The sequence below is a fragment of the Eulemur rufifrons genome, chromosome 2 (genome assembly GCF_041146395.1).
Source record: "Eulemur rufifrons isolate Redbay chromosome 2, OSU_ERuf_1, whole genome shotgun sequence".
Taxonomy (NCBI): Eukaryota; Metazoa; Chordata; class Mammalia; order Primates; family Lemuridae; genus Eulemur; species Eulemur rufifrons.
This window is the reverse complement of record NC_090984.1, coordinates 60,200,378-60,223,935: the sequence shown is the minus strand read 5'-3', so window position 1 is coordinate 60,223,935 and position 23,558 is coordinate 60,200,378. Positions and strand designations below refer to the sequence as shown.

Here is a 23,558-nt window from a genome sequence, read left to right as displayed (position 1 = left end):
TGACCCAGATCCTTTCCCAGCATAGTTAGAATTTCCCCACCAGTCCTCAATTCTAAATGGGATTTTCATGTAAACCTGTAGACCCAGCTACTTGGGAGGCTGAAGTGGAAGGATTGCTTGAGCCCAGGAGTCAAGGCTACAGTGAGCTGATTGTTTCACTGCACAACAGCCTGGGTGACGAGAATGGGACCCAGTCTCTTAAAAAAATAAATAAATGGGATTTTCACCTGACTTTTTGGTTTATGGTCTGTGCTTTTGCCTTCCCTAAGGTGGTGGCATTTCCTCCCTGTTCTTTAAACTGCTGTGTTTTTGCCATAGGAATCTTGCCTATTTCTTCCTTAGACTCTCAACAACCCCCAGATGTGAGTTACAAGTGGAAACAGGGTCTTGACTTGCGAACTTTTAGTCCTGGTGTTTACAACGAAGGGAAATGAATCAAAAACTTGGGAGAAATTCTATCACAGTCCCTCTTTTCCCTATAAAGGAAAGGGTATGGTGAGAATCAGGAAGCAATACTTGGACGGAGAAGAGGTTATAGTTCGGAAATGTGAGGTGGTAGGAGGTGGCATAATGATAATTGTTAACATTGAGGCAAGATTTGTTATGGGTTAGGCATGATCTAATCACTTTATGTGCATTAAATCATTTAATCCTCATAACTACCCTCTAAGGTAGATTGTTTTGTTTTTCCTTTGTAAACAAGGAAACTGATACCCAAAGCGATTAAATAATTAGCCCCATAATCACACGGCAAGTTGGGGATTCCAATCCTAGAAGTCTGTCTTCAGATCCCTTGAATTTAACCTTCCCTGCCTCTTGGCACCACGTGGAAGCCCAGGCCTTGGGGTCAGTGAGGAAGTATCACTTTTCCTATCTATATCCATAGCTCTCAGTAGATCCTGAATTCTTCCACTTCCGTGACTTTGCTCATCTTTTTCTCTCTTCCATCTCCCTTCTGCTGGTCAAAATCCTGTCCTTTAAAAGCCTGAGGCTTTCAAAGTTGGAGTTAATTTCCCTTTTCAGTATTCTTATCCTATTGTGGGTCTTATTCTGCCTTTCTTTATAGTTCTTTGAAAACTCTATTACTAGATGGTTATAGCCTGATGAGGCCAGCTGTAGATGTCTTTTTTATTATTGCTTTGCCTTGCACATATTAAATGCCTGTTTTTTGAATTCCCTCTCTGTGAAAGTCAGAGCCAGGCTGTCCCTTCTAGCCTGCGTTTCTTAGCATCCTCTTCCTTCCTTCCTCACTCCTCCAGGAGAGAAGATGCAGCTTTACTCTTTTTGGTGTTACCATGGTAGCCTGTGATACTTTCTTTCTAAAGTGCTGCTTGCTATCCACCCAAGACTGATGTTTCCATGGCAACCAGGTGAATGCAGTAGTCATGAGCTGGATGCAGGAAAGGAATTCTGATCTGAGACGCTGATTGTCTGAATCTCCTAGCTTCAGACATCCTTTCCCCTCTGTCCCAACTTCTATACTCTGTATCCAGAACTGGTTTACTCTCAAGGTGTGGCTCTTGGTTGAGAAAGCTCTGTGAATGTGAAGTGGATCAACCAACTTAGATCATGTGGGAAGGTAGGGGCAAGGAAAGAGCTGAACAAAGATCACTTTAAAAAGTTGGATGACTTCTGTTAGCTGGCCCAGATGATCTGCTCTCAAAAGCCCTTAAGGAGTTGGCTGGAGTTACTGGAGAGCCATTAAGCAGTTATTTTTGAAAACACTGGGTAGATGGATGAGGTGCCTAAAGACTGGAAAGGATCCAGTCAGTGCTGGATTGTAGAAAGGGGAAACAATGACCTTGGAAATCAGAGACTTGTCAAACTTGCCAATGTTCCAGAAAGGATGGGAGCTGTAATCCACTTTCAAGCATCAGGAAGCCTACTTGTTTTGAATGAGTGGTGCAGAGAATTAGCCTTCTCCTCTCAACTCCTGGGAACAAGCAAGCTAGGGGACCTTCATCCTGTAGCAGAATGGTGACACTCCGGAGCCACACTGCATGGTTGAGATCTCTCGTGTCATAAATTAGCTGAATAAGCTTGAGTAAGTTACTTTACTTCTCTAACTCATGTTTCGCATCTGTAAAAAGGAAATGATAATAGTACCTATCTCACAGGGGTAGTGTGAGGATTAAATGAAATGATAAGTGTGAAGGGCTTAGAACTTGTTAGTTACTATCATCAACATTCCCACCTCATTCTCCTCCCCAACTTCAGAGGTTTTCAAGGAGAGAAGCAAGGGTGAGGCATGGTGAAAATAAACCTTAATTGTTCCTAGGCTAAAGTCCCAGGCTCATGAGGTCCTGGGTCACATACAACCAGCCCAGTTTTCAGGAAAACAAATCCCACTAGCCCAATCTCTTTTTGTGCCTGAGGCTCTGTCCATATAGTCAGATTACAAGCAGGTGGTTTTGAAAAATCAAGGTGAGTGCCCCGCCACCCCACTCCCCAGGTACCTTCAAGGTACCTAGCACTCTTTGGTTTGCCTGGCCAGGGAAAAATCCCAGAGTACTCTCTGTTACACCCTTTCCTTAGCATCCCTCCTAACCTCTCCTAGCCATTGCTACAGCACCTGCCTTTGTTAGTCTCCAGAGTCTAGCCCTACACTGGCATTTCCTCCCTGAATAACTATTTTAAATCATCACAGGTCCTCTGCTCAAAGACAAGTTATAATTTGAACCCAAAAAAGAAATGGAAAATTGTGCAATACAATACCACAGTTGCCAGTTGCCAATTTTCCCCCAAACCTCCCCCAAACAACAAAACCCAATAATGGGTTACCTGTGAGTCCTATGGGAGGCATATTGGATCTCGAGGATCACAACTTAGATTTTTTTTTTTTTTTGAGACAGAGCCTCAGTCTGTTGCCCAGGCTAGAGTGCCATGGCATCAGCCTAGCTCACAGTAACCTCAAATGCCTAGACAGCAAAGTAGCTGGGACTACGGGCATGTGCCACCATGCCCGGCTAATTTTTTCTATATAGTTTTAGTTGTCCGGCTAACTTCTTTCTATTTTTCTTAGAGACGGGGTCTTGCTCTTGCTTAGGCTGGTCTTGAACTCCTGAGCTCAAATGATCCTCCCGCCTCGGCCTCCCAGAGTGCTAGTATTACAGGTGTGAGCCACCGCACCCAGCCCACAACTTAGATTTGTATCTCCAGAGTGGTGCTGTGCTTTGACAGTTTAGCAAGCTGCTTGGGCACCTAAATAAGGGGCCAGGGCATAGGTTGAAAAAACTACTGCCGCTGCTCATCTGTATAACACTTGACAAATTACAAAGATCTTTGCCGTTTGCGTTTTGTCCTTTATTTAGTCCTCATGACTATCCTACGAGGTGGGTATTCTTATTATTTTCATTTTAGAGTTGGGATAGCATAGCTGAGGTTCAGAAAAGCAGAGAGGTTAAGAGTGATTTCATCCACAGACACCCCCCTTGCCCCCCCGCTGCCCTGCTCCCATCAGGGAACACATCCTCAGTGCTAAAATGAGAAGTTTCCAAGATGTCACTGAATTTCCACTCACATCTTGAGTTTATAAGGCCACCAAGCTGTGGAAGCTTGACATCAACATTCAAATAGATGAACAGGGACCTTGAGAGAGCCACCAAGATGATAAAGGACCGAGAAGCAGGATGCTCTTGTGTGGAGTTTGGGCCCCTTGATAACTTGGCTGTATCATCCACCCAAATTTTACTGCCTTCTGTATAGGGAGGGTCTTTGCCTCACATCCTCACATGGCGGGCTGCCTACCATTTCTCCTTTGTGCTTTTGCCCATGTAGTTACACCACAAGGAATGTTTTTCCTTCTTTCTCCTATCTATCTACAGCCTACATAGACTTCAAGGCCCAGATTCTAAAATATGTCTTCCAAATTTATTGCTTCTTCCTTTCAGAATTCCTAGAGCATGTGATGTAGCCCCCAGTTAGATAGAATATGGTATAGCTTTCTGCTATTTTGCCTGTTTTAGCACTGTCACCACTTTGTCATGTCTTCCCAGCTTAACTGTAAGCTACTTGGGGGGCAAGGGTATATGTATTTGTTTTCCCCACAGCGTCCAGATGTTTGGCATATTGCAGATGTTTAGTACTTGAGGGGAACAAAATGTCTTCAAGCATTTGTAGATGAAAGATTAAAATGTCCAGGAAAAATTTACTTAGATTAATGTAGATTGAAATGTTAGATGAATAAAAAGGTGTGTGTATGGCCTTCCTGGGTGTAAGGCTTTAACCCAGAGGACTTCCACTCAGGAGTCTGGCAGCCTTTCAGAAGAGGAGAGCCCCTGCTCCAGTCTCTCTAGAGAGGGTTAGATGCAGCAGGACCTAAAGGCCCAACTGCAGGCAGAGGCCTGGAGAGGAGGATACCTTCCCAGACACAGGACTGCTCTCTCCTCTGGCCCTCAGGGAGAGCACACAGTCTATGCTCTGGGCCAGTGAGGGGCATTGTAGGCAAAGGAGAGTGAGGGTAGCAGGGGCTGGTAAGGGCGTACAGACCCCAAGACAAAACTGCAGTGGTCAAAAGGAGCATGAGGACAGAGGGGACCTTACCTCAGGCCCCAGGGCCCTTTGCTGACATCTCCCTCCAGCTCAGATCAACGGCTCCACTTCGCCTTGATTAGAGGGAGGGAGAAGGATTACCTGGCTCTCAGAGAAGACCCCACCTCTTCCAAGTCTGGCAGGAGCCTGGCTTCAGCATCCGTCTGTTCTGAGTTCTTCCCTGTAGGCGTCTGGAGGGAACACACAGATGGGTCCTACTGATGGGACTGGCTGATCTGGGGGAAGGGAGGCTTGTGGTGTGCGGCTCTCCTCATAGGGGAGGTCCTGCCGTCATCATCTTCAATATATACATACATTAAGCTTCTGCCACCTGAAAGGCACTGGGCCTTTCTTGTTCCTCATCCTCCCTCTGTGGCCACATTTAACCACTGGTGATACTCTATTTCTATTAAATAGAAACCCTCCCTCCTCCCTGTAGTAGTCACAACATGCTCAATCCTAGTTCTTCCACTTTGGTGGCAGCTTCTCCTTCTTCTTCATCTGTCTATCCCAGGACTCTCCTAGGCCCCTCTTCTTTCTCTGGAACCCTGACATTTTGTTTTAAATTATTTTATTTAGTTTTTGAACAGATAATATATGACATAGTTAAAAATTCAAAATGTACAAAAAGGGTATACAATGAAAAGTAAACCTCCCATCCCTGTCTTCTGTCCACCTAGTTCCCCTTCCCAGAGGCAACCAGTACCATCAATGGTTTGTAATTTGTTGGGTCACAGATACTTTTGTGAATCTGATTAAATTTGTGAATCCTATTCTCAGGCAAATGCATGACTACAAACACATCAAACTGTATATACCATTTCACAAGAATCACAGACCCCTTCTGTGGTCTGGGGCTAAGGATCCCAGCCTGTACTGCACCCTCCTCCTTAGTATAATTTGTGGGTCCCCATGCAAAATGAAACTGCAGGGCTCCTTGTTCAAAGAATTTCAAGACAGCGACAGCAGAGTGTTAGACTAAAGCATGGGGCCCTTTGTGACTGCAGGGACTGGTAAGAGCATACATACCCGCAAGGACTCAAGAGATATCTCATCCATAAAGCCAGCCCTGCATCTTACCCTTTCTCCTGGCTCTTTCATTACTGTCTTCATGGCACTGTTCTCGTATCTGTCTCTTGCCACAACTTGTTCCCGATTTCAGATTCAGCTGTCCAGAGAGCTGCTGAAACTCTGTGGATGTTCTTTTAGTGTCTCAAACTTGGTATCTCCAAAATGGAGCTCACTTACCCCCTCCCCCATCTCTTCTGCTCTCTAATTCCTGGTTCCTCACCATCCTCCTTCCACCTGTAACTCTTCTGTCTCTTTATACCTATCCACTTGGTGGCCAAGGCCCATTGATTCTGACCCTCAAGCCCCTGCCTCCTCTCCTTTCCCACTGCCATCCCCTCAGGATGGTTTACCCTCTATATGTATTACTGTTACTGGCCCCTAAACTCAGCTCCTCAGGTCTTGCCTCTGTTCCTCCAACCCATGCACAGCTCTCCCGGCTTCCTTTTCCCAAAGACCACCCTAATTATGTCACTTCCACATGCAGAGGCCTTCAGTGACTCATTGCCTACAGAATTGGGCTCAAACTCCTTTGCCTGGTATTTAAGGTCCTTTGCAGTGGAGATCCAAACTCTCTTTTTCATGCTCATCTCTTATCCCTCCTCTTTATGTCCCTGAGGTTTCAACCCAACTGTAGAACCATCTGGTCCCTTAATGGGCCTAATGTGTTTTCCTGCATTTTAAATTTTGAACTGCCTCTGTTCATGGTCCCCAGAGTTTAGAACTTGCTTACTCCACTATAACTGTGTAATTTCTCTGGACCTTTCACCATAGCCACTGCACATGGCCCTGCTCATTGTGTCCCTGCATCTCTTCTGCTGTCCCTCTTCCTTTTCCCCCTATCCTTATTAGAAACAGAGCCTCAGATGCAAAGCTGGGTAAAAATCACCATTATCAAGCAGACGTGAGTGGAATCCCAGCATTGTTGCTTACTGGGTGACCTCAGGCAAATTACTTACACTCTGATTCTTCTACTGTAAAATAGTAACAGTTTATATAGTCTTTAAAGAATTAACAGATAGTGTATGAAGCCCTAAGGATAGTGCCATTATTCATCTTGTCATAACCACTTGTGCTGGCCTGGTCCCCCTTGAGTCCTGCCCAGCCACAAGGACTCAGGAGACATCTCATTCCGTTTTCCATCAAGTTCTGGAAGGCTGTGTGGGGGAGGGTGGAGGCCTGGCCCTCAGGTGCTCAGGTAGCTGTACTGTATATGTCTAGGGGTGATGGGAGCTGCTGCCTCTGCTCCCTTTGTTCAGGCTCATGGCTCAGGCAGCAGCAGGCGTGGGCGTACCCAGGGGAGGCAGTGACAGCTTCAGTACTCACACGGGCTTTGCAGGTGACAGCTGGGGCTGTGGGGCCCTGCCAGAGAAGATGCAGGCAGACCCCATCATGCCCCAGCTGATGTGCCTCCCTGGTGCATAAAGGCCCCATCTTGAACCAGCCCAAGTCAAAGTTGAATAGCTCTGGGAGTTAAATGTAGCCTCGGCCTGTTTCCTGCAGGATAGGGTCGGGTAAGGAGATGGGGCCCAGAGTCTGAAGACTTGGTCCCACTGTGTAAGTTACAGATTACTTCTAGAAGCTTCCTGTTCCTCTCCAGACCGTTTTCTCATCATCAAATGCACGAAGTGGACCTGATCATCTGTAAGGGCCAGTGGTCCTTTTACATGGACTACCTCAGGACCAAGTCAGTTCCAGAGCCTTAGACAATTAGGTTCCTAGCTCCTCTGAGCCTGAGTTTTCCAGTCTGTAACAGCAGTTTCCATCGACAGCCATCCCTTCCCCCGGGGGCTCAGAGAACAGTCAAGTGAACAGATGCAGTAGAAAAATTCTTTATTGAAAAGGGAAGAGGTGGCCCCTTGCTGGTGCCTCCTGGGCCCTGGCCAAAGGGGGTTGCCACCTTTCAGCTCTTCAGGCCGGCATTTGCCGGCATCTGAGCACATAAAGTCTGTCTACACCTTACCTTTAATAACCTTAAAGGGGAAGTGCGGTCCTGCAATGTAAGTCACAGAATCAAATCTCAAGAACAGCGCTTCCAGGCCCTTGCCTTTAAGAACTCCTTAAAGGCAAAGTGGTCAAGAGTGGCAGATAAAAGCCAGAACATTTTCTGCAAAGTCTCTCCACGACTTTACCTTTAAGAATCTCTTAAAGGTGAGGCATATTCGTGCAGCGTACAAAGGAGGTAAACTCCGCCAAGAAGTCTACAAAACACTTTTCCAATTCTCGCTTTTAGGATCTCTTTGCAGGACAGGTGGCCAAGCGCGGATTAATAAAAAACAAAATACCTTGCAGAACTATTTTTCTTCTTGACCCGCCAGAACCCGCCCCGCCTGCAAAGTCTGCGTCCTCGCCGCCTGGGCGCCGCGGGGACCGGAGGTGTCGGGAGGACACCGCCCACCAGTCCGGGCCCGCCCCCGCGGCCACACCGGGGCATCCTGGGAGTTTTTGGTTTCCTAGACGGCCTCGATCAAGGAAGCCGGATGGGATAGGGCGGGGCAAGGGGGCGAGCGAAGGGCGCGGTGACCATGGCGACCGCAGTGGCCATGGCGACCGCGGCTCAGAGCACAGAGAGGTCGTGACATGACCTGGAGCGCTGTTTGAAGAACTTGGCGTTGCGCGGCACCAGGTTGGCGAGGAAGCGCTTGGCTTTCTTGGTGAGGCTCTCGCGGCGCGCGGACGGCACGGGGCCCTCGGGGCTGCCCCGCTCCTGCCGCTGGCCTCCTGCGCGGCTCCGGCCCCGCCGCAGCCGGATCTGGCGCACGGCGCCCTCGAAGAGCTCCCGCGTGTTGTGGTGCAGCGCTGCCGACGTCTCGATGTGCTTGCAGCCCAGCGTCCCGGCCAGGTGGCGGCCCTCTGCAGGAAGGCACTGGCTCAGGCGCCCACTGGGCCGCACTGGGCCCGGGGAGAGGGTGGGCCTGGGGAAGTCCCGGGCGGGCGGTGTAAAGGGACTGGGACTAGTGAATCTCGAAACAGAGATCAAGGCTGAGATCACAGGGTGGGTGGGTAGAGATGAGAAGGAAAGGGAGAAAGGGGCCTTGAGGAGAGGCGAGGGGGAGTGAAGAGAAGATATTCTCAGGGTCCTATGAGTGGGGCAATTGGGGGTTAGCCTGGGGCTAAATGCAAATGAGTATAGTATGTGAGGGTAAAAAAGTAGCCTTAGGGAGAAGAGGTGACCTGGAAGGGAGAGCTTTCCTCTGAGATTGCCAGTATGGAATTGGTTCAGAATACACACCCTCCAGTGATACCTCCCGGGAACGGGCCAGGTCACTCTTGTTACCAACGAGGATGACAGGTAGGTCGTGGTGCGGCCTCCCAGCCCGGAGCCGAAGTAGGGTCTCTGGAACTTTGGAGAAGCTTCTGCGGTCAGTGACTGAGAAGACGATGAGAAAGGCGTCTCCGGTCTGAAGGCAGTGGTCCCGCAGCCACCCTCCAGCATCCCCCTGCAGATAGGCAGAGAGAGTCGTGGACTGTTAAGGCTGGAGGTATAGGAGGGGTGCCTCCCCACACCCAGGAGGGGCAGAGCAGGTAAGAAGCTGAAGCTGCTGCCCAGCTTCTGAGGAGCAGGTACGTACTGGCAGATCCTGTCCAGCATCTACACCACAAAGATGAGGGCTGTGAGGGAGAAGGAAGGCACCTGCTTAGGATAGCAGAGCTAGTTAATGGCAGAATCTTCATACCTTTTTTTTTTTTGAGACAGGGTCTTACTCTTTTGCCCAGGCTAGAGTGCACTGGTGTGATTAAGGCTCACTCGAACTCCTGGACTTAAGCTATCCTCTTGCATTAGCCTCCCAAATAGCTGGGACTACAGGTGCACCACAAAGCCCAGCTAATTTTTTTTCTTTTTTGTAGAGGCAGGGATCCTGCTATGTTGTCCACACTGGTCTCAAACTGCTGGCCTCAAAGCAATCCTCCCACCTCGGCCTCCCAAAGTGCTGGGATTACAGGTGTGAGCCACTTCGCCCAGCCCAGAATCTCCATACCCAGCACATGTTTGTGGAGGAGGGAGAAGTTAGTAATGTGAGCCCCACCTGGGGGAACTGGGGACATAGGCTCCTAGACTAGGGTAGCCATCCTACTTTTTCATGCTTAAGCTCTTGATTAAAAAATGAATGCTATAAAAGTGTATGTAATTTGGCCACTCGGTTCTACATAGTAACTTTTATGTCCAAATATTCAGAAGTCCTCACTTTTTTTCCCCACTTCCCTGATATTCCAGAGCCCTGCGTTTTGGTCCTGTCACATCAGACTCTTCTAGGCTGAAAAATTTATGGATAGGGTTAATTTCAGGGTGCCCAGCCTGGCTTGCAGCTCAAGGAGTTGTCAAATTCAGATCCTAAGTTTCCTCTGGGTCAGAAGATCTTAGAAAGACTGTGGCTCTTATGGCCACAGGCTGTGGTACCCGCATTGCTGTGGGTCCTTGCTCTCTGCGATGGTACAAAAGAATGAACAGGTTCTAATACATTTTGAAACCAGGGCTTGCAGTTCCACAAGCCTTCAACCAAACTTTGCCCTTCCCCAGTTCTCTCAGCTTCATCACTTGTTTGCAGCTACATCTTAATTCTCACCTGTTCCCAGATGTCATAAACAACTAGAGTCACTTCCTCCTTATCCACCATGATGCGTCTCTCATAGGTGTCCTCTGTTGGGAAATAGGGAGAGGGAATAAAGCCCATTAGGAGGTTCCCCAACATTTGTGAGACCTGGTAACCAGCAACACCTCAAATCTCAGCACCAGAGAACCCTCATCCACCTCCAGAGAGGCTTTAACAGAAAGCACTGGAGAAGCTTCTCTTCGCTTCTGTCCTTCAGGGGCTGTCCTTTTTTTTGAGATAGTCTCTGTCACCATGGGTAGAGTGCAGTGGCGTCATCATAGCTCACTGTAACCTCCCAACTCCTGGGCTCAGGCGATCCTCCTGTCTCACTCTCCCAAGCAGCTGGGACTACAGGCGCACACCACACACCTAGCTAATATTTCTATTCTTTGTAGAGACGGGGTCTTGCCGTTGTTCAGGCTGGTCTTAAACTCCTGAGCTCAGGCATTCCTCCCTCCTCGGCCTCCCAGAGTGCTAGGATTACAGGCGTGAGCCACCGCACTGACAGAGGCTGCTCATGTCATGAGCACTTCCATCCCTGACTAGGACCGCAGAGCCCTCTCGACCCACACAGACCTCCCTCAAATACCTGGGTTCTCTGGCTCATGAGCACTGTCTCCCTGGAGACCGCCGAAAGTGCCTGCTAGAGTGCTCTTGCCCACGCCGCTCTCCCCAACCAGCATGACCTTGAAGATGCCATCATTTTGGGCAGGGGCTGCCTCCCCTGAGCCCAAGGAGTCAGAAGAGCCAGAGGATGAAGCCTGAGGTGGCCAGTCAAGTTCATCTACAGCCTGGGCCCGTAGAAGCTGGTGCTTGTAAGGGACAGGCATACTGCCTCTTCGTCTGGGGGCCCCCGGGGCAGAGGGTGGCCCACCCAGATCGAACCCTGCCAACAGTTTCTCTGGTTTCTTTGGCAGTATGGCATCTGCTTCTGGGGTGGGGGGGGAGAAGCAAAGAAAAGGAGGCTATGAGTGGGGTATGTCCAGCCATCTGCAGAGGGCTCAATCCAGGCTGCTCTGGCTTCAGAGGCCCAGCCACACCCAGTCTATGACCAGGACCCTAAAGAAACTGAGAATCTTCTTTGGCATGACCTCTTACACTAGACTCCCCAGAAGCCTGAACTGGTGAGCCTCTGTGGAGCTGACATGATGGCTTTTCCAGTGTGGTCCCAGCCACAACCTGTTTCAAAACATGCCCCATGCAGGGGAGGCACCTGTACACAGGCTCACATACCCACTCACGGTTTACACGGACACACAGGCACACCCCCAGACTAGACCTCTGGCCCTGTGGGGTGGGGGGAGGCTGCCGCTCCTTCCACCGAGAGGCCCTGCCTCCTGTAGCTTCCTGCCCTGGTACTCCCCACACCGAGGAGGGGTAGAGGGGATAAGAAACTGAAGCTGCTGCCCAGCTTCTGAGGAGCAAGTAGGTATTGGCAGAGTCAGAAACTTTGTGGGGAGCCTGTTCCTAGCAAAGGGATAGGACTCTTCCTCTCTGGGGTGATTGTGTCCAGTCTCCGTGGGGTGTGTGTGTGTGTGTGTGTGTGTGTGTGAGTGAGAGGGGCTGCTGTTTCCCGGGGCCCTGCAGGTGAGCATCCCCCCTGTGCATGGTTGTGTGTGAGAATCCTGCATCCCTGGCAGTCCCTGTGAGTGGGAGAGGATATTGTGTTCTCCGAGAGGTAGAGGCAGAGAGAGTGTGTGCCTGTGTGAGCTGAGCGAAAGGGAGAGTGACAGTGCACGGGTCAGGGTAACTGGAGGAGGAACAACAGACACAACAAAGGAGGATGGAAAGAGGCTGGAAATAGCCCAGGATCAATACTTGGCTAGCAGCCAGGGCCTCCAGAGCCAGAAGAAACCCTTATAACAGGTCCTGAGGCTAGCCCCCTGCCCGGGATCCCCAGGTTTGTAGGCTGCCCCTTTCCTTCTTCCCTTCCCTCTGGCCTGTCCCGGCCTCTTGGGAATGAGGCTGATCTAGGGGCCATGTACACTTTCTCAAGCAAACCCCTGGGAGTGATGGGGGAGGGGGCACTTCGGCAGCTCTTATCCCCCTCCACCCTAACCCAGCCCCAGTCCTTATGTGAGGAGGGGTCTTCTCCACTTCCTGACTTGCTCCTCCCCTCTTGCTGATTGGGTTCAAGCTCTTTCAACCCCTAGTTCAGACCTCCCATCAAAGCTTCGGCTCCCACCCCCATGGTTTTCAGCCCAAACCTGCTCAGGTTAGCCCTCACCTGGTGTGGGTGTCCCTGGGGGGGAGGCCCGGTGGCTGCCAGAGGGGCAGAGTGCTGTGGTTTCTGTGTCCATGTCCATGTCGGTGTCAGGGTCCGTGTGCATCGGTGTGCGTGTGCGTGTGCAGCCTGGCGGCTCGCAGCACCCGCTCCCTCACTCAGCAGCACTGTCAGCTTTTTCCTTTAAATACCGCCCCCCCACACACAAATGCCCTCCCCCCCAGACACCTGGGGAAATTGTCCCACCCCCTGATGAGGTCACACATGCTAATGAGCAGTGATGTCAGCGGGATTCCCTCCTTTCTGCCCCCCCTTTCCTTTGTGTCGCTTCCCTCTGGGAGCACACACACTGCGGAGCCTGGTTAAGGCATGACAGAACAAAGTCAGAGGGCCAGAACTGACGGTTGAGGGGGTGTCAATGGGTAAGGGAGCTGAGGGTGGCAGGAGGCAGGGACCTAGGGGAGCTGAAGTCTTTCTCCAGGAGCCAGGACTCTGCATTATTTGTGTCTATATTTCTAGCCACCTAGTCCAGTGTCTAGCCCAGAGCGGGTGCTCAGTGGCTAAAAAGAGGGGTGAGGCAGAAAGACTAAGAGCTGATCTGAAAGACAAAGAGAAATAGGCCAAAAGAGATGAGGGGACACGGGGATGGCCACCCTGCCACCATCTCCTCCACCCTGTCTCTTCTGGGCTAAGTACCCAAGTACCCATTTCCCAGCCCCCAGGCAGTTGGGGGCTCCTAGGAAGGAGATACGGCTGCTTTGTGTGGGCAGCTTCATTTCACCATTAGGTTCAAGTGGGTGCAAACCACTGGGGGGGACTCCTTCACCTTCTCTCTGTCCCTCCAGGCCCCCCAGCCAGTGTTAATTAGAGCAGAGCAAAAGGGAGAGACAAGGCTAGCCATCAAAGAAGTTCCCAATCTTGGCCGGGCACTGTGGCTCATGCCTGTAATCCTAGCTTTCTGGGAGGCTAAGGCCGGAGGATAGCTGCAGCTCAGGGGTTCGACACCAGCCTGAGAACAGTGACACCCCGACTCTAAAAAAAAAGAAGTTCCCAATCTTAAGTGAGGGGTGGGGCGTGCCAGCCACCCCCCTCCCCACCTCCCAGCAGTGCTCTTTGTGGCAGCTGCCAGGCCTTCTGGGCTACCCAAGGAACATGCACAATGGATGATGTCTGCCTCTTTGTAGGAAGCCCAGATGGAGCATCTCCTTTACTGTTCGTTTTCTGTCCAGTTCCTTTCCCCTCTGGTTCCTGCTCTTGTACCCCTCCTTCCTGACACCGTCAAGCATCCAAACACATTCCGATTTCCTTTCTTTGCCCCATTTTTCCCAGGTGCTGTGCCAAGCACTGCCCTGCATGATTTCCTTTCATCTTCATGACTCTATGGCTCACAGTGGTGGGTGGGGGGCCTGTCCCCAAAGCAATCATGCAGCTGAAAAATGGGAACACCACGAATGTCACCCATATCTTTTCAGTGCCAAGGATTGCTTTCATTTCTACACTATGCTGATCTCCTTCTCTTAAATGTTCCAACTGTCTCCTGTTATTGGGAACAGTTTCTATTGCAATCCTCAGTGGACTCTTCCAATGGAAGAGGCAAATAGTATTTGGGAATACTGTGCAGTGACACTTCACATATCTGGAGGTGAACTACAGGGCAACAGTGCAGGGTCTGGAGGGAACAGAAAGGACGCCTTAGCAGCTAACACACTCGTGTGCTTTACTCACTGGATAGACTCTCCAGTCCTCAACCGTGGCCTACTTACCCTTACTTTTCACCATTTTACTGTGTTCATGTGCGTTCCTGTACTGTAGATTAGAAGCACATTTAGAGCAGCAAGTGACTCGACAGCCTGGTAGCAAGGGAGGCACCACCAAAACAAAAAATAAACAAACAACATAAAGCAGTCATAAATATTTTAAACCGGGGTCTGAGGTTATTTAGCATAAAAGCAAAGAGCTCCCCTGCCCCCACTGTTACAGTTTCTGAAGACTCTGCTGCAGAGAAGCCATTGGTTTCTATGAATGATCCTCAGCTATTCAGAAAATTTTATATTGCAGATATGCTGAAGAAGAGTGTAATCATTTTAGATTGATTTCCTTCCAAAATGAGAGCTTTTTTTTTTTTTTCTTTTTAAGTTTTAAACTGTAAATGAGTGAACTTTATGTATCTGGAAAACTCACTGAGGTGGTTGAATTCTTCTACGATCCCAGATAAGAGTGAGGGGCTGCAGACCCCAGCAACAATTCTCTCTTGTGACTTGCGACTTCTGCCTGCTCTCAATCCAGCCTTGGGCCACATGAGCAGGCTGAGTTTCACCATCAACAACCTCGCCCTCATCCCATTAGGAAAAGGAAGCTGGAAACAGTCTTCTGCTGGACATGTCTGGAACATGTCCAGGCTCCCTCAGGAATGGGAGGTCCTGTGGAATAATGGGACAAGGGAAAGATTTGGAAGCAAACCAAGCCAGGTCTAAATCTGCCACTCAGTGGAGACTGAGCCAGTCTCATAATTTCTCTGAAGCTCCTCCTGAACCTGTGAAATGGGGCTTACAATGCCTGCCCTGGCGTGGCTTTGTGGTGGGTTAGCTACAGGCGATAGTCTGGCACTCAGCAGTGCCACCTTGAGGCTCCCACAGCTCAGGCCGAGTGGCTGGGCGTGCCTCTCCCCTCCCAGCAGGGCTTGGAGCTCGGTTCAGGCCCAGAATTTTGCCCCGAGGACTGAATTCTGGTATCTTCCGTTATCTCAGACTCTGATTAACAGCCTGGTCTCCATCTCATGCTAAGAACACCTCATCCCCACTAAGGGCCTTGATGTGGGTCCCACATCCGAGACTGGGCACCTCGGATAGTGGTGTCTATCTTGACAGAATTGTAAATTGTCTCGTTTCTGTTTCCCTGAGCCCTGGTGAAAATGATCTTGAGTGACTGCTCCCGAGCGCCCTCACTTGGGCAGAACCCGCTTAGTTCCCCATACTGCCTGTACCTCTCTGATGTTCCTCTCCCTGCCGACCTGGGGCTTCACTGTAGCTGACAAATTACTATTACTGCTTGCACCTCATAGAGCACACACCCAGCGCCTGCAGAAACTTCTTTCAGGCCCACTCATCTATAAGCAAGACCTCCCTCCAGCTTTCTGAAGCATTCCACCATGAGGAACATTCTTTTACCTTAAACCTTTGTCCACTTTCAAGCTGAAATTACCCCACAGGAGGGAATAAGTCTGGAACAGGACAAGGGCTGAAGATTATCAGGCTTAGGGTCTCTGAGGTAAATATGGGGGAAGAAACGAGCAAGGTGGGCAGGGGGAGGGGGAGACAACACTCGCTGCTTCACTGTTTTCCCCGGGCCTGACACCGGGCGCACCCAGGGACTGTTTGCACTTAGGCAGGAGGGCCCACAGGGAGGACAGTACGCAAGGTTCTCTGAAGCACCTTTCCCGATCGCTGGGAAGGGTCTGTGGTGAAAGGAGCCCAGGTCTTCCCTGAGCCAAGATGCCGGGGTCCCAGGACTGCACATCGTCCACGCCCCTTCTCCGCTCTTTCCCTAGGCTCCTGCTCACTGGGGGAGAGGAAAACCGAGCAACAGTGCTAGGCTTGAGGATGCGGACAGAGTGCAATCAACCCTCCACCAGACCGGTGGGGATAGGCTGGGCCAGGAGGAAGCAGCCTGAGGGGACATCGGCTTCCCCCCGGGTCTGGCTCTGTTAGGGACGCCTCAGCTTTGCTCCCCAGGCATCACTCCCACCCCCACAGGCTCCTTCTGTAGCCTTTGCCCCTATTTTCCTTTCAAACTCGGGGGCAGCTTCTGTCACCTTGCTCACAGAGGCGGGGTTCCAACATTTCTCCCAGATCTTTCCATCCTCATCACCCTACCCAGCTCTTCGGCTCTGGGCACTGCCTGTCCTCCCACCACCTCTTCTCAGGAGGTCCAAGGTCCAGCCTACAGCCCTAGCCCTCATGTCTCCACCGTTTGCTTGTCCTGTGGACTCTCACCCTGCCTAGAATTCACAGCTCTACCCCAACTGCCGACAGCATTCTTTAGAATCCATTTTGGGCCCTCGTCCATGAAGACCTCTTAGATCTGGCGATGGTGGTGTCAGCACCGTCACACCCTGAGTGTCTGTGATGGCTCCCTCCACTCATCTTGGCCTGCTCTGCGGCATCCCGGCTGAGAGTCCATCTGTCCTGCATAAGATAGACTATTAAGTGCCGGGTGGGGTGGAGGGTGGAGGGCAGGGAGTCACGGCTCCTTGTTCCACCAGGGACAGTCTGCTCCTGTGATCTGTGCTCCATAAATGGGAACCTTCCCCGCTGCAGGGCCCAGCTGGCTTCTCTGCACTCTAGCCTGGCAGTCAGTAAAGGGGCTTGGTGTTCGCCCCCGTGTCAGCCGCTGTAGAGCCGGGCCCCAGCCGGTGCGTGCAGGTGGAGAGGGTTGGTCCTTAGGGTTCCCAGAATTTTCTTACCTTCTGAGTGGTATAAGAATCAACAGTGGGGTGGTGGGAAGTTGAATAGGAAGAGGGCAGGAGGTGGAGCACCGAGCAAAGGCCTCCACCAGGAGCAAGATGAGGTGAGCGTAAGCCGAGAAGGGTGGAGAGGCAGGGCTCAGGCTCACAGCTAACTCACAAAATTTTTAAATTTATGATTCCTTTATTTTTGACCTCTACTTCCTGGGCAATGGCCTAGCTATGGGACAAAAGCATTTGTTTCATTCTTTTGTGAGCCAGGCCCTGCAGGAGGGATTGTGGGTCGGCAAAACCTCAGGTCCTGCCCAAATCCTCCCCTTGAGGGCTAGAGGGTCTCTAGCCAATGGGCGTTCTGGTGCTTAAGGCCACTTTTGGGTGGGGGTTTGGCAAGGATGGAGTGTCCAGGCCTGTGATCCTTTAAGAACTTTACTTTTTAAAAACCACCACTCAAATGGTGGTGGTATGGGCAGAGGGTGGTAGTGGAGGGTCTGTGGTCTCTGCTGTGCACAGAGGGGACTCTGTGTAAGCCTCTCCCTACCTGAGGGACACCTAGCTTTACAGCAGCTACACAGGATCAATGGGAGGCCTACCGAGTCTCCTCAGACCAAGGGACAGGGAAGGAAGCGGTGGAGAAGCTGAGCCACACGCTAAAGGGCTGTGACTAGAGCCCCCAGGGGAACCAGGTCCCCTCAGGCAAGCAGTGGCTCATCCTCTGCCTCGACCACCCAGACCCCCGGCTCAGCCAATGGCACTAGCAGCACATCGTCCTCATCCTCTGGGGCCGGGACTGCTGTGTGGGGTCCAGGTGGGGTCCGGGTTGGTCCTGAGGGCCCCAGGCTGGGCAGGAGGCGGCCTCGCAGGGCCTGCACCACTCCAGACAACAGCGATGGCTCGAGGGGCAGTGAGGGCAGTGGCCCTGGGGCCTCGGGGACAGCAGGGAGGGCTGGAGACGTGCTGGCAGATGGCAGGGGGGCTTTGACAGGCAGTGGAGGTGCCTGCTCCCCATCCTGCCCACCCACTGCCCCACCCTCACGGGCTGCACCTGTGCTGCCATCTAGGGCCTCCAGGGGAGCAGCAGAAGGGGTGACCTGGGGTCTAGTCTCAGAGGCCCGAGCTGAGGGGTTGGTTCTGGGAAGCAGGCCCCAGCGGCGGAGGCGACGCACCAGGCGGCGCACCAGGCGGCCCCGCTGGCGGCGGCGAGCACCTGAGGCACCTCCTGGAGTCATGTCCTGGCGCAGGATCTGCAGCAGAGAACGCAGGTTGCCCAGCACTGAGTTCTGCAAGGGGAACACGCAGACACCAGAGTCAGAGGGGCAGAAGGCTGAATGAAGGAGGGTCCAGTGAGGGGCTATGGCAGGTCTGGGACAGGAGCTGCTAAGGCTAGGGGGAGTCACTTACATCATTAGGGTTCTCTGTAGGGAAGTCTTCCACAGGCGGGATGGCACCCTGGGCAATAAGCTGCCCATAGGAGGGGGGTGCCTGCTGGTGTACAATCTCGGCCTCCATCCGGGAGAGGGGGGCAAAGATGCTAGAAGGAATGAGGGCTGCTCAGTCACTGGTAGTTCCCAGCCAGAGCAGACCTCCTCAGCCCGGACAGGCCTCCTCCCTCCACACTCAGGCCAGAGCAGCTAGAGCTATGCCATGGCTTTCCCAAAGGTCATCTGAGGTCCCTTCTTCCTTGAGATTGCTTACAGGACCTAGACCTGTCCTTCCAGGAGCCATTCAACAAGCTGGTCACAGGAACCCCTCCCCAAGGTGGGCACCCTCACGGTCCCCTGTGGCTGCACAGGCCCTGTCTCCACCGCAGTCCTCACTTCTCCACCACCAGCCCCACTCCCACTGACCTGTACTCCTGGGTGCGAATGGCATAGAGCTTGCAGGTGCAGCCCAGGGCGATGACCAGCAGCAGCCCGCACACCAGGCTGCCAATGACTGCGGCTGTAATGACCTTGCGGGGCAGGGCATAGGAGCAGTCCCACTCATCGCTGCCGTCCGCACAGTCCGGCTGCCCATCACACACCCACGTCTCGTACACACACTTCTCATCCCGGCATCGGAAGTTGCCAGGCTGGCAGTGCCGGCAGCGTCTCTCATCGGCTCCATCAGCACAGAAAGTCTGGTAGTTGCAGCGGTCGGCAGGCAGGTAGCAGGCTGTGGCACCGGGGGTGCCAGCAGCCCCGCAGGGGAAGTGTCCGGGAGGGCAGCTGGGGCAGTTCTCCTCATCTGTGCCATCAGCACAGTCCCATGAGCCATCGCAGCGCTGTGCCTCACTGTAGCAGCGCTCACCTAGGCCTTCGCCAGCCCCCAGGCCAGAGCCTAAGCCGCAGGGTCGGTCCCAAGGCAAGCAGTAGCCCTGTACATGGTAGGTGGCATTGAAGCCCCGACCACTGCTCCAAGCAACTGTGCGGTAGGCCACAACAGCCTGGCCAGACAGTGTCTCCACAGTGACGGCCTTGCCATTGCTGAAGTGGGTGAGACTACGCAGCAACCGGGAGGCCTCAGGGGGCCCGGGGCCATCATACACATGCACTGCATCTCCGTAGCCCAAGTCCAGGGCTGTGAAACGCACTGCCAGCCGCCGGCCATCGTGGGGGTCCAGCAGCCAGTGGCAGGACTGGGGGTGGGAGACTGAAACCAGGTGTGAGTATCCGGGGGAGGAGAATACCCCATAGAAGTCCTCCAAGGTGTGATTGCAGGGCAGGGTACGGACGGGGCCTGGGGTCAGCCCAGGGAAGGGGTCTGAGCTGCAACCTGCTTCATCAGAGCCGTCGCCACAGGCATCGATCCCATCACAACGCTGGGTAGCAGGTACACAGCGGTGGTTCAGGCACTGGAACTCATTCTGCAGGCACATCAGCCAATCTGCAGAGGCACCATGGAGAGGGGCTGTGAAGCTCCAGAGCCCTCAGGATCCTCCTCTCCTCCCTGGGCTTCCACCACCTCCTCTAATGGCCCCTCAGACACCTACCCCTGTCTAGCCTACCTTGGCTGTAGGAGAGCAGGAAGCCCTGGCCCATGGGTGCTCTGGCCCCAGCATAGCTGTAGGTGATGGTGACATTGCCCCCAGGTAGCTGCAGAGGGCTGGCAGGTGCCTCACACAGAGAGATCAGTGGCTGGAGAGGGGAGCGCAGGATTAAGCGCTCTGAGCCACAGGCCAGGTGCAGCTTCTGGAACCTACAGAAGTAGAGGAGAGCAGCATAGGAGATGTTCTTGACCACCACTGGCTTTCCCCTCCCCAAGTGCCACCAAACCCCCTCTGTCCCAAGAAGCACAAACATCTGCTTATCCATGATCCAAATAGCTAAATGAAAATTCAGTTAACCAAATTTTTTTGTAGGTAACATAGTCAATGGGGATAGTCCTAACATAGGCCAGTGGTACCATAGGACCAGAGGATATATCCTAAAGCCCTTTGGAAAAACTGACTTGTGTTCAGGGACTGTATTAAGAACAGATTTCTTGCTTTCCATTTGCTGCGGCACTGTCACCCAAGTATGGTACCAGGAGTAACTGGTGATTACCATGCAGTTCAATTAACCAGAACTCACACCCTCCACAGTGCCAGGTGGTGAGACCTAGGTTCCCCTTGGCATTCTGATCCCTCTGCCCTAACAGCCCCTCCCCAGATTGCCCTCTCTCTTCACCTACGAGTTTCCAGGTAAATTCACAGGAAGTAAACTGTGTGAGGCAAATAGCCAGGTACTTAACATGGACCCCAATCCCATGATCCAAGGCAGAAGAGCTTGGGGAGACTTGGAATGTTAACAGATCTGGGGAGGCTGAGGAATGTTCTAAGCTGATTAAGGGATAATTGTGAATCCCAGGCAGGGACATGCAGTGGATTGAAGGACTCCTCAAAACAGTCCTAGCTGAGCCCAGGACTGTTTCTAGAGGGACCACTGTCCTTTGGAGATGCCCAGGACCCAAGTTAGATGTCCATCCCAGCCCATCTCCAATTCACCATGTCTGGCCCAGAACAAGTCAAGCTTTTAGGGCAGACTAGGTCAAATCAAATTCTCCTCTTCCTTGTTGACAAGGATGGAAATTCCATGGAGAAGTGATCCCTGAAGACTTTTCCACAGTGGAGGGGGAAGGGCAGGGGAGAGGAATGGGGTCTCGCTCTGCTTCTCACCTGACCGTTACCGTCTGCTCCTTGTTGCCCAGGATGAGCCAGGTGCAGTTGGCAGGGGAGCTGCGGCTGTCTCGACCCAGGGGCCTCTGCAAGGTACCCTGCACTTCCAGTAGCACTGCTGGGGGGCCCTCACAAGCTGGAGAGGAAGGTAGGGACACTGGTATAGAGCCCCTTAGCATCCCACCCACCCCAGGCTTGAGGCCTCCAAGGGCCTGGGCTCTTCAAGAAGGAGCAGAGCACCCGCCCTCCACACACACATACACCCCCCCCCCCAGAATTACAGCCTTCTGGCCCCTCTATTCTTCTCCACACTCTTCATAACTTCTCCTTAACTATTACCACCACAAACAATTCTGAGGTCTGCTTTGTGTCAGCCACTGGGCCAGAGGGAGCAGGAAATACTGTCTCTACCTTCAAGGAGACTACATTCTGGGTAGGGAGACCAAGCATGGCTATTCCAGGAAAAAACAAAATAGCACATAGCAGCTACCAGGTGAGGGTCCACACAGCCCCCATTTCCCCACCTGTAAAATAAAGGATGGATGATTTCCACTCTAAAACTACGGTAGGTCCCATGGAATTCAGGGAAGTGAGAGTCTTTCTCTTGAGTGCCCCCTTATTCCCAAAGCTGCAGAGCCCCAGGGCTTCCCTCTACTCACCAGGATTTGGGAAAATGATCCGGTCTGGATGTGCCAGAGCGCCTCCTAGAGGAAGAGCAAGAAAGGGCAAGAGAGTGAGTCACCCTTAGGAGTTTTCTTCACCTGAACTCAAGGAGGAAAGGAAGCCATCTGGGACTTCCGGGCAGTTTGTAGGAAGAGGGGGTGGAGGGGGGTTGGGGAGAAGGCCGCGGTGTGTAACCTCCGAGGAAGGCCCGGCAGCAGGGTGATCTGGGGAAGCTGGAGGGAGGACGAGGGCCGAGCGGAGCAGCTGGAGACTTCCCCGGGGGCTGGGGCAGGCAGCGCCGGGTGTGGCGGCAGGGGCTGGGGGGCAAGGGCAGACAGGGTGGGGTGAGGGGTCGCAAAGTAGGCAGTCAGAGCCGCAGGGCCTGGTCACAGCCCTGGGCGCGGAGTACCGGTGCCGGTGGGTAGTCTCGTCTCGGTTCTTACCAAGGAGGAGGAGGAGGATGGCCGGCAGCATCCTGGGCCGTCCTGAGGTGCAGAAAGAGTCCCGGAGCTTCTGTCGTCTACCCAGTGGGGAGGCAGCGGCGCTGCGGTCATCCAGGCTCGCCGGTGCCGCCCCTCCTAGGGGGCTGCATGGCCCGGGCTCGACCCGTGCTCCGGATGCCAGGGCTGGGGGCGGGGAGGCGGCGGCGGCCCGGGAGTAGGGGCGGTGCCTCTCGCCAACTTCAGAGTTGTTTTCTCCCGCCGCCGCCGCGCGCTCTCCCGCGGGCTCGGCTCCCGAAGCCCCGAGACTCGGCTTGGGGCCGCGTGCTGGGGCGCAACCTCGCCTACAGCCAGCCCGCAGGCCGCAAGCGCCCCTGTCCGGGCCTGGCCGCCACCTGCCGGGGCTTGAGGCCACTTCCTCTTCGGGCCAAACTTTGCAGACTGTCAGCCCCCAGGGCCGGCTCCCGCGCTGCTCAACTTCTCTGCGCGACCAGCCGGCGGGACGCGGCAGGGGAGCGGGGGAGGGGAAGAGGCGACTCGGCCCAGCGCCCCGGCCCTTGCCCAGGCGGTACCCCCGCCCGCCCAGGGGTTGGAGGAGCCGGGGCCGAGGGAGAGGGCGGGTGACGAGCCTGGTCCCACCCCTGTCAGTCACCGCACGGGACCCGCCCACCCGCTCGCCTTAACCCCTTTCCGGTCCTGCCGGGACTTGCCAGACGGGCGCTTGACGTGTAGCTTCGGCTTCGACTTTTAACTCTGTTTTGTTTAGTCCTTTGGGTGTAACACGTTTGTTGTTACAGGACACGTTTGTAACGTTTGTCACATGACATCTGCTTATTCCATAGCTGTCATATCTTTCCTTTGGACCCTTAAGCTCTCGGTACTTTTCTTGTCCCAGAGTCTTGAGATCCGGTAGCCCTTTCTGTAGTGAGCCTTTATTATAGCAATTACCACACGGTATGGTAACTATTTGTTTATTGTCATTCCCGCCCCCGCCCGCCCCTTCTGGAAGCTGAAACTTCCCGTAGGCTGGGGCCTTGACTGTTTACCTTTGTACCCACAGGGCTTGTCTCCTGCTGAGACACGGTAAGAACTCAATAAATGGTAAATAAATGAATAAATAGGCCTTCTCCACTTGCAGGCTATGTGACCTTGAGAAAATTCCTTAACCTCTCTGTACTTCTCAATTATAAAATGTGGTTTATGATAGTGCAACTCCTTCTTAAGGTTGTCGCAAATATTTAGGGAAATAATACAAGTTGAGCACTAAGAACACTGCCTATAAGAAGCGCTCCATATCTGGTAGCAACTATTATTATCAGTTATAATTTATGTGAGCTTGGGGTTACTGATTTCCTGTGGCACTGATAGGTAATATTAATAAGCAATAACAACTACTAGCAAACACTTTTTGAGCTTTTCCACACTTCAGGCACAGATCTAAGCACTT

At 52.8% G+C, this 23,558-nt stretch overlaps 2 protein-coding genes across 2 annotated transcripts; both read right to left on the bottom strand.

Moving 5' to 3' along the window:
• Positions 1 to 8,114: 8,114 nt before the first annotated feature.
• Positions 8,115 to 12,624, bottom strand: REM2 (RRAD and GEM like GTPase 2). Its single transcript, XM_069463304.1, has 5 exons — positions 12,418 to 12,624; positions 10,780 to 11,121; positions 10,164 to 10,237; positions 8,831 to 9,038; positions 8,115 to 8,451 (listed from the first exon to the last, which is right to left on the bottom strand). Exons 1-5 carry the CDS (start codon positions 12,518 to 12,520, stop codon positions 8,156 to 8,158), a joined length of 1,023 nt encoding a protein of 340 aa, XP_069319405.1. The 5' UTR covers positions 12,521 to 12,624; the 3' UTR covers positions 8,115 to 8,155.
• A 4,398-nt stretch (positions 12,625 to 17,022) lies between these two features.
• LRP10 (LDL receptor related protein 10) lies at positions 17,023 to 22,700 on the bottom strand. Its single transcript, XM_069463292.1, has 7 exons — positions 22,115 to 22,700; positions 21,668 to 21,712; positions 21,009 to 21,144; positions 19,860 to 20,050; positions 18,721 to 19,738; positions 18,275 to 18,404; positions 17,023 to 18,153 (listed from the first exon to the last, which is right to left on the bottom strand). Exons 1-7 carry the CDS (start codon positions 22,143 to 22,145, stop codon positions 17,566 to 17,568), a joined length of 2,139 nt encoding a protein of 712 aa, XP_069319393.1. The 5' UTR covers positions 22,146 to 22,700; the 3' UTR covers positions 17,023 to 17,565.
• Between the last annotated feature and the right edge of the window lie 858 nt (positions 22,701 to 23,558).

Excerpts from the sequence above, each read along its gene's own strand:
- REM2 (XM_069463304.1), bottom strand. The coding sequence starts at position 12,520 with ATGCACACGGACCCTGACACCGACATGGACATGGACACAGAAACCACA. Across the intron at positions 11,122-12,417 it reads CCCAGGGACACCCACACCAG|AAGCAGATGCCATACTGCCA; the intron begins GTGAGGGCTAAC and ends CCCCCACCCCAG. Across the intron at positions 9,039-10,163 it reads TTTATGACATCTGGGAACAG|GGGGATGCTGGAGGGTGGCT; the intron begins GTGAGAATTAAG and ends GCCTATCTGCAG.
- LRP10 (XM_069463292.1), bottom strand. The coding sequence starts at position 22,145 with ATGCTGCCGGCCATCCTCCTCCTCCTCCTTG. Across the intron at positions 21,713-22,114 it reads CATCCTCCTCCTCCTCCTTG|GAGGCGCTCTGGCACATCCA; the intron begins GTAAGAACCGAG and ends CTCTTCCTCTAG. Across the intron at positions 20,051-21,008 it reads GAGCAGACGGTAACGGTCAG|GTTCCAGAAGCTGCACCTGG; the intron begins GTGAGAAGCAGA and ends CTACTTCTGTAG.